General features: G+C 43.1%; 1 protein-coding gene across 1 annotated transcript in view; it reads right to left on the bottom strand.

Moving 5' to 3' along the window:
• CUNH4orf50 (chromosome unknown C4orf50 homolog) overlaps positions 1–10,304 on the bottom strand; it is a 153,262-nt gene that overhangs the window by 97,400 nt on the left and 45,558 nt on the right. The window contains exon 7 of the mRNA XM_019525815.1: positions 523–571. Within this exon, the coding sequence (XP_019381360.1) occupies positions 523–571 (49 nt within the window). The remainder of the gene's footprint in view (positions 1–522; positions 572–10,304) is intronic.

Raw genomic sequence — 10,304 nt, 5'->3', positions numbered from 1 at the left:
GGGGGGGGGGGGGGGGGGTTAACTTACTCCTTGAAAATGTACACTTTTCCCTAAAAGCTATACTTCACATTTTCCAGATTCTAACATTTTCTATTAGTCCATTTTGGCCCTTCATAATGTTTTCAATATTCTTTCTACTTTCCTCAGTTTTCTTCTAAATTAACTGCATCTTCTCATGCAATTTCTACATATTATGCATGCCCAGATATGTTGGAACAGGCCTTAGCATTCACTATTTCAAAAGAATTGAAATCACACTTTGAAAAGTCCTAAAAAAGCATCCACATTTTTCCTTGTCAGAATCTAAGAGGCAACATTTATCAGTAAAATAAATGTTTAGAAAAGTGCTTTAATAACTAAACGGGTATCGTTTTACCATGCATTTATGCTCAACACAGCTTCCTCTCTTTCCTATCTCAGCAAAATCTTTTTCTAAACATCTGCAGTATTATATCTGTGGTCAGAAACCAGTTTCTAAACTTTCCTGAGCGACAAGCCATTTTACTTTAACATGCTACTAACCTTGATTGTATTCCGTCTTTTCAGGCACTATAATTTGTTGGGATGCTCTCTGTAAGAATAGACATTAAAATAATTATCAAACAAACTGGTTTTCTGAATCTCATATTTCACCAGAAAGGACACCACGACCAATATTATAATGCATATTTTATTTTGTAGTCTTCACTATTTTTATCCCCTTTTTGAAGGTCAAGGATAACAGATCCACCCTCAATGGATTTGTCTTCTGGTATTTGAAAATAAAACCTCATCTCCTCTTTCCCCTCTTTGTTTCCCCTGGGGTCCAACCTCTGACTGTTTCTATAATGTCATAACTAGAGGCATGATTCCGTGATGGATCTGGGCCTTAAAAGGTTGTCAAGGTACTCAGCTGCTCCCTGGAGTGACCAGCAGCACTCCCAGCTCCAATAGGAATCCAAGACCCAAACCAGCTCTCCTCTCTATGTTCTGGGAAAGCTCAAATTCTGACCCTTTTGCACAGATTTTGTTATTATATAATACTGGGACCTATGTTATTCAAATACGATGCACAGGGAAGTGGAAGGAAGTTTCTTAGAGATAAAGCTGTGTTCTACAGCTTTGTTTCAACCAAGAGGGCCCAGAAGGTATCTCCAAACACACCAGCTAAGTGAACTCAGCTGTTTTGTTCATTTATTTCCGCTTCCTTCGAAACAAAGCCCTTCCTTGGCTGGACACATTCTTTGCCTGGAGCTTTCTATCTTAAAGTATTCAGGGAAACATGAAAAACATTGTGTCCCTTGAAAGGTGACAGACACTATTCTTGGCCTTACACAAAGCTAAATTAAAGATATCGTCTCAGTCCTGCATAAGGGACTGAATGTACCTGTACTAGCTCAAAAGTAGTTCTAGAAAAACATAAAACTTCAGAGAGATTTCTCCCAGACAAAATTCCACCAGGGTCCTTGTTTCATATCAGAGGGCACTTCTGTGGATGAGAGGTGGAGTTGGACCTGGGTTTCACCCTTGTTCCCAGAACTATTCATAAATTTTTACCAATGACCTTAATGTAAAATGCATAAGTGATCCTGGAACCCAGGTTTCCCAGTACAGTGACCTCATCACTGAGCTACAGTCATGGTGCTTCTCACTTACTCTTCCCCCTTGCTCCAAAAATCTTGTATTTCTATCTCCATGGTAGCAAATATTCAACAGAAGGGAAGGGGAATATTCAACAAAAGTCCTCTATCCCACTCTTGCAGGTAGGCTAGTAGTTTAGGGATTCTGTTCAGAGTTGAGAAATGTAGGCTTGAACTACAACAAGCTGAACTGGGTATCGAACCCAGGTTTCCCACTTCATTAGCAAATGATCTAACTGTTAAGCTATTTTATAAATTGCGGATTTAACTTTCCCATGTCATAAGATGTGGCTAACTGAGTTACCTCAGTCTCAGAGGGATCTAGGCTGTGAATCCAAGTCTCAGAAAAAAGTATTTAACTCACATCAAGAGGTAGTCCAAAAGAGACTGTGCTTCAGGCCACTCCCTCTCTTTGGTGTTTCCTGTTTGCTATCATCCTTTGTTCAACAAGCTGGTTGTCATGCATCCCAATCCAGGCCACATATCACTTCCCATGCACTGCAAGAGGGACTTCAAATAACAGCCTATTCTACCTATTAGGGGTCTCAGTGCACTAGGCATCTAAGTTTGATTCTATTCCACCCTGCTCAAATCAGTTACTGCAAGAGAGGTGGGCAAGTCATCATCCTCTTTACTGCTTTTCTGAGACTCAAATTTAAGGATAAGATGAGATTGTGTCACAAAAGTAGCTGCATTTATGGATTTTCAGGGACTTGAACAGGGTGGAATAGAATCACATGTAGGTGCCTACATCCACTTAGACATTTAATTGATGGGACAGAACCCTACCCTTAGGCACCTTGTTTAGATTTGTGCATTTCACCTCTTAAGGCAGATGCCTATGAGTTAGGCATTGCTACAGCAGTACTGCTGTACCCAAGTCTGTTTATGGATCTGAGTCAAAGGCTTTATTGGGAAAAACAATGACAACAACAGTAATTATTATGCCAGGTGCATAACAAACAAGAGGAGAAGCTCTCCCTGATCCAAAGACTTTCCAATTTAAATGGAAAACATTTAAAGCAGAAGCACACAAATGAGATGCAACAAAAAGGATCAATAGTGGGACTGACCACATGGTATGAGTCTTATGATTCATTATTTGTGTTGCCACTGTGCCCAGCAGCCCCTGTCATGAAGCAGGACCCTATTGTGCTAATTACCACCTGAACACAAAGCCAAAAACAATATCTGCACAATGGAGCTTACATAGTAGTTGCTAAATACATGCTTTTTATTATTTTTTTTAGAAGCTTGTCATGTTTTGTGTTTAATTATTTCAGCCATCCAGTTAATTATCACTTCACTTCAAAGAGGGCTCTAGGAGGAAGTCATATTATTGTTTGTCAATAAACTGTAGTTCTTCCTCTGCCTACCTAAACTCTTCAAGCTTGTATCAGACAGGCATTGTCTTACCACTCTGACACAAAATAGAAGTGATGCAAACTTTTCTAAGCCATGTTACATAGAACTTAAATATTAACTGTAATGAAGTGCATGCTGTCTGTAGATGTACAAACTGAAATCAGCTATTCTGTTCAATTATAACATCTTCAAAGCTGTAAACTAATTCATAAGAAAAGTTCTGCAGGGTGGATAAAGTGTGGGAAAACTCTGAGCCTGATTTAATGTGAAACTCAGACCTGGATCCTAAAAAAGGAAAGAGAGGGAGACAGAGAGTGTGTGCAAGTGAGTGCATGAGTTGGAGGGGGGCGGGAAGGGGGTTATGACCTTACTAGACCAATTTATATCTTGGCATTAGTAGAAAGCACAATATTTAAACATAGATATCGAAAGCATGGCTTAATCATTCAACTAAATTTATTTTATCACTAGAAAACACTTTACATACATAATACTGGGCTGTGACACTAACTAATCAAAACAAGAAAATTCGAAGTGACAGCTTCTTTGCTGTTTTTGATTGAGACTAGAAACTCGGCAAGTGTAAAACAGCACAACTCCACTGAAGTCTCTGGAGTGCAGGCGAGTTGCACTATCCAAAGATATATTCCAGGATACTAACATAAAGCCACAGTTTTCATCTGCATCGTATGTTCCCATATGTGATGCAAATGAGTGATACAATTGATACAATTTATCAACTGTAATTCAGTTGTGAAGGTCAGCTGTTATAAGTGAAACATTTCTCTCTAGTTACTTACAAATTCACACTGCACTGTTAATCACTGGAAGAAAATGGACAGCATCTTCTTCGAGCCTGATTCAGCAAAAGACTTAAGTACATGCTCATATTTAAAACCCATGAGCAGCTGATACATTTAAGACCTTTGCTGAACTCGGTCTTTTAGTAAATGGATTACACAGATTATTCTTTGATATAACTCCAAAGATGTGGAAAAGTAAAAAATGGGTCCAAAATAGCTTCCCTGTGATCTATAATACTGATTTTTAGGTCTAACACCTCTTAAGCCACAAAGCAGAAATGGTTTAAAAAACAAATTTAAAGTCAGCTGAAACTGATGGAAAGATTCTCCTTTATTTCATAATGGCCATCATATTAGGCCCTAATGTCACTGCAAAACATGGAATTTGATCTCAGAAATAAGACAAATCAGGTGCATCTAATCTAGCCCTAACGAGATGCAATATATTAGACCTTAAGCCTTCTACTGATTAAGAAATGAATAAAAATACTCAGTCTGCACTTGTAGCAGGAAAAAAAATCTGTATCTGTTGCAAATGTATTTATAGCACACTTTAGTGATGATTTACAAGGTGCATCTCAGTGGGCAGAAGGAATTTTTGTGTATTAAAGTTCCTTTCTTTAAGAGACTGTTGGAAAGCTGGACATAGCTTTGGACTGTTAGTGTAGTCTCTGCTAGGAACAATAGCAGCAACGCATAAGCAAAATTGCCAAAATGAAAGATAAATTCAATTTACCGCCTGGCTGCATAATATAGTACATGCTTCTGAAAATACAAGACTGTATCAGTTGATAGAAATTCACACTCACTCACTATGACAGGGAGCAAGCTCAGGACTGGGCGTCAAGCCAGCCCACTCACCTGTCTGCATAGGGCAGTCCACCCACCCTTGCCTGCCACAATTTTGCTAGTATAATAAATTGGTGGTAAATGTGGGAGGCTGCCCATTATATGCCCCAATGCCAGGGGGCACTATCTACAGCTTTGTATGATCCCTACACTAGCCCTTGCCTCACAGATGGCATCCAGAATGTTATTGTACTTCTGGCCTAAAGCCAGACCAAACTTAGTCATCAGTCAGGTCTCTTGCATACACACATTCATACTACCCCCTCTCACTGGGGCCCCTTGCATTCTGCCCTCTCTCACAGGGCCTCTTACTCATTGCATGATGCTGTGCCCCCTTCACTCTGCCCTGCTCCCTTTTGGAGCAGCTCCCATAGGCCATGCGACTTACCAGACTCACTCCTTGACTGGTGACACGCAGCCTGTTGGACCTCTCCCATGGTCCTCATCTGGGTAGTGGTCAGCAAATTAGCCGGGCATTGGGCTAAGCTTGCCCTGGCACCTCACCAAGCCATTCTACATGCACAAACAAAAACTTGTGCTGCTCTTCTGGCCGTCCTTCAGCCCTACTCAGGACCTATTAATGCACAGTCCTTCAGGCCATAAAGATGCACCCTACTCTGCGTGGGCTGCCTCTGTTCTCATGCCCTCTCTCTAAGCTACACAACTGTCCCCTCACCCTGGGATCTCCAGGGTCTTACACCCCAGTGGGGCTCAGGTGGCCGTAGCTGTGCCCGGCCCCCACTCCTCCACTAGGGTCTTATACCCCCTGGGGCTCAGGTTGGCTGCAGCCAGGCCTGGCCCTCCAACCCACAGTGTTGTGCGGTCTGGAATTATTGAGATGCCCCTACCTGCCTTTCACTAGGAGGTGAACGGTTCTGGTATTTCATAGGGGCTGCCCTGCCACGGATATTCCCACCAGGCCTCCCTACCCCAGCAGGGTGCAGTTTCAGATTATGCCCAGGACCAGGAGCCTCCTCCTTCCTCATAGCTCCTGCCCCTCCCTCCAGGATGCTCTGTGAGCAGCAGGAGAGCCGGGGGGTGTTGCTCCCTCAGCTACAAGCTGCTAACTGCTGGCCCTGCCTTGCTGACCTTTGTTTGAAAATGACTGCCTTTATCAGGCACCTGCTGGGTGCCTGCTCCAGCCCCTAAAGTGGCAGGGACCCAAAGGTGCACTGCCACACTCACTCTCTTTCCTGAGGCATTGGGATTAGTATTTGTTAAGTTATGGCTAGAGCATATTGGGAATTTTCCAGCCTAATAGTTTTACATTGGACAACATTTCTTCATTGAAACCTAAACCTTCTGTGGAAATATACATCCGTGTCTGGACCAGAGATGCTTCCTGGGCTCTAGGCAGCATTTGTGGTCAAACCCAGAGATGTCCACCCATATTGCTAAGTCTAATGCAATAGACTTAGCAATATGGTGCTCAACTTAGATTGAGCAATTCAGGTGCTCAAACTCAAGACTTTTCTCTGCTTCATCAGGTCAGGGATTTCAACTGCAATGTCCCAACACCCTAGATAAGCACCCTAATCACCGGCCTATTAATCTTTTAATTTCTGACTGAAGCTGTTCCACTTTGTCTAAATATTTATTTGTTTTGAGCAGGAACTGGGAACAAAGCCTTCCACGTCCCAGGTAAGTGCCCTAACTAAAGTCAAACTTGCTCTCTCTTTCTCAACCCCTCCTGTTGGATAAACCAGATTTGAATAATTAGTGTCATGAGACAACAGAACCATGTAAATATGTATTTTTAATTTATTGATAGGATTTCGTACAGTGCTCATCCATCATGGCACCATTGGTCTGGCTAAAAACATTTAGTAATTTATCCTCAGAACAGCTATAAGAAACAGTACAGTATCACTTCCACATGCTAGCATATTAACTATTTACTATCAACATGAGTTGAAAGAGTTCAGTGATTCTAGAACTGCACTCACCCAAGATCATACTCAAAGCAAACGGCAGAGCCAAAACCAAAAGCCTGTTCTGTTCTGTAACCAGATCATACTTGCATCTTACACTGAGAATATTTCACATGGAAGACTGTATTAACTTCAGATATCACCTACACTAATAATATATTAAGCATGAGGTTTAGAGAGGAACCTTAGGAGTCTGAAATGATGCTTAGATGGATTATTCTTACCCAAATCCAAAAAAAGGGACCCAAGTGACCCCTGTTCAGTAGGCACCTAACCTTGAGGTCCACTGAATTCAACCAGTACAGCCATTTTGGTCCACAAAGAGGTCTATGTGCCTAGAGTTAGATTTCTGGGCGTGTATGGAACTAGGTATTCAACCCCCATCCAAAAACTCCCACTATAAGATTCATAAACTGAAGGGGCACCTGAAATATGCCGAAGTCCCCAGAGAAGCTCAATCCATTAGGTATGCTCCAGGCACATGTCACTTTGACAGCTTCAGGGCAAAGCACAGCCCCTATAGGAGCTGTCATTTGAAAATGCAGTCAGTGATGATGATCACAGCAATGCCACCCACCCTTTACATAACAGCCTTGTGATTGGAGCACTTGTCCAGAAAGTGGGGAATCTGGGTTCTTGGCCCTCTTCAGCTGAAGAGGATTCAAACATCTCCTACTTCTTTACATCTCAAGTATCACTCTCACTTCTTCACCAAGGGCACATGTACTTCTGGAATGGGGGTGGGGGGGTGGCTTTAATTAAAGTGCCTGAAGCCACATTAAGGGATTGGCATGCCCAAAATGGCAGTAGGAGCACTTTATCTAAAGCTTGTCAAATGAGCTTTAGAAACAGTGCCCCTGCTGCCATTTTGAAGCACAGGGACTCTCATGCATGGGAGGCTGCTGTAGTACAGCAATTGCCATGCTCTGTGAGACTCAATTAATCAAGTCTGCTCCAACATGTTGGATTTCCAGTACATTGGAGCAGCCTCCCTGCTCGTGTACAAGCACCCAAAAAGACTTAACCCCCTACTCATGGTGGGGACATCCTCTACTTTCTGCTAATGCTGAACTGCTGAGCAACTGAAAGTGCACAACTTATGGGGCCAGGAGGAAAAGCAAAATCTGACTCTGTAACCCAGTAATTTGGCCACTCAGCTAAGGCAGAGGGCAGAGGTGAAGAAGGGTTGATTCTGATTCTGCTGCTTTGAATGTGTATGCATTTTTGCCTACACAGTCAATGGATAAAAATAAGAAAGAAACATCTGAGGGCACTCCTATAAGCACAGGGCTTAAAACCAGTTTCTTTGCTTTTCAGTGACAAAACATGTGTTTATTCACTAGAGCAGTGGTCTCCAACCTTTTTAAGTAGGATATCACCTTTGGCATTTAAAATCAACCCAAGATCTACCACGTGCTGCCATCACTCCCCCCCTTCCCTGCACAGCAAGTAAGTCTGTGGGGAACGAAGCGGGGGGGGGGGGGGGGAAATCAAAGCAGAGGGAGAAAGAATTATTTGGGGGCGTGCCTCCCCAGCAGGTAAGTCCCACCTGGCCAAGGCCCCACTCAGCTTACCCCTGCTCCTACATCTGCAGCACTGCCCCTCACCATGGGACCCTCGATCTAGCCCCTGCCCTTCCTTTCCCCACAGACTGACCTGCTGGGCTGGAGTGCACACGTGCGTGCACGCAGGCACTCTGTCTCCCACCCCAGCCTTGGATCGACTCCAAGAGGCTCCAAGATCTACTGATGGATCAAGATACACTGGTTGGTGACCACTGCACCGAAGTATTTATTCAGCTAGTGCTGTACAACACAGTTCTGAGGATGAAGAAAACTGAAATTGTAAATTAAATCTTGCATTCTCTTGTAGGAGAAGTATTAGGCCTGGGTGAATAGGGAAGCAGTCGATTCAAATTCAACCAATTCAGAGGACAGTGATTTGATTTGGAGATTTGGATCACTGTCCCAAATCAATTCAGCCAAATCGGCTTTGGAAGATTCGGCGCCAATTTGGAGAGATTCGGTGATTTGGTCATAGACTATAATGGGGGATCACTGAAAAACCTATCACATGGTCATTTTTTGGCAGATTTGTATGAAAACAGCAGTGATGGTAGCCCCTTCTGAGGGCTGAAGCCTGCCAAGTTTCAAGGAGGTAGGTGCAGGTGTTTCTGGGAAACTGCACCTCAAACTGATGAAAGCAAAATTTGTGTCACTTATGTGTGTTAAGGTAAATTTGAATGAAAACAGCAGGGATGGCAGCCTGCAACAGGGGGCCTTCCTGATGCCAGTTAGATCTCTGCCCACCCACCTGTTTGAGCCAGAAGCCCACCCCTCTTTTGCTCAGACAGAGATAGCTCACAAAGGGAACAGAAAGGCTGCAGACACAGGCTTATATGCTGTTTCTACATCCCTCCCCCAGAGCACTGTGATTGGAAGGGGACTCAGTGAAAGATCACAGTCACTGGTCAGCTACAGATGTCAGTCCCCCATTTCCCCCTTCTCAGTTTCTGTTTTCCTGAAAGACTGCCTTCCAAATCTCCAAATCTTTTTCCAAATTGATTCGGAGGGGGTTTTTTCGGTCTCCCAATTCGATTCAGATTTGGTGATTCAGCATCCAAATTGGGCCAAATATTCTCCAAATCTAATCAGCAACTGAAGCTTCACACACCCCTACTAGGTATGTTTCTCTCCACTTGTCTCATTTTGAGCTACTTTCCTGGAACCATGTCAAAATCTGTAAGCTGAAGAGAAGTAGTGCATGAATTACATATAGTATGGCTGGCTGGAAGCCAAGCTAATGTAGTTTTGTCTCTACCATTCTATTAACCTTCATTCATTGTTTCCCTGTTACCGGACAGAATTTGAAATCATAATCCCTTTGGCTGTTGATGTATTATTGACCAGGGATATACTTCTGGGAAAAATATCCAGAGATCTGATATCTCCCTTCTCCGTCACAGCAGCCCTAGCTCAATATTGCTGTTCTGAACAATACGGCTAGGTTTGTTCAAATGTTCTTTTGTTGCAGCAGAAGTGGAGAAACCTGAATGGTAGAACTTAATTGTTCTCCTACAACACACCTAGTACTACATCAGGCCAGCTATAATTCTTCCAGTTTGAAAGGAAGTGTGCACAGGATAGGTGCATTGTTTCTTAATACAGTGCTCCTTCACATCAACAGTACAGACGTGCCTAAACAGCCTGGCAACTACAGCTGAGAACTTTGGGACACTTCCCAATATGATCTTTAGTTCACATGCAGCGACCACATCACTGAAAAGAGCTACCTACAAATGTGACATCAGAGCCATTTCGGGCAGAATTCTATTACCCATTCTGCACCTACATGGCACTTTTCCCAACCGCTTGTGTGGTGTTTTTGGCATAGTTCATGATTCTATTACCTCTGCACTGAGCGTGAGAAAGCGTGCACACTAGACTACCCAGTCCAGGGACTTCTTACATGCTCCCTAAAATTCATAAACAAGGAAACCCAGGTAGATCTATAATACCCAACCATGGAACCGTCACTAAGGAAATTTCTGGTTTCACTGAATCCATCCTTAAATCTCTTGTCACCCAAAGACCAAGTCTTGTCCAAGACACAGCAGACTTCCTACAAAAACTTAAAAACACAGACCACCTTCCCAGCTACACCCTCCTAATAACCATGTATGTTACCAGCTTATACACCAACATCCCACACTAGGATTGCAACCCACTCAAGCTTGC

Source organism: Gavialis gangeticus, unplaced genomic scaffold (assembly GCF_001723915.1).
Source record: "Gavialis gangeticus isolate Ggan-Ray unplaced genomic scaffold, GavGan_comp1, whole genome shotgun sequence".
NCBI classification, from domain to species: domain Eukaryota; kingdom Metazoa; phylum Chordata; order Crocodylia; family Gavialidae; genus Gavialis; species Gavialis gangeticus.
This window is presented reverse-complemented; position numbering and strand designations above follow the sequence as displayed.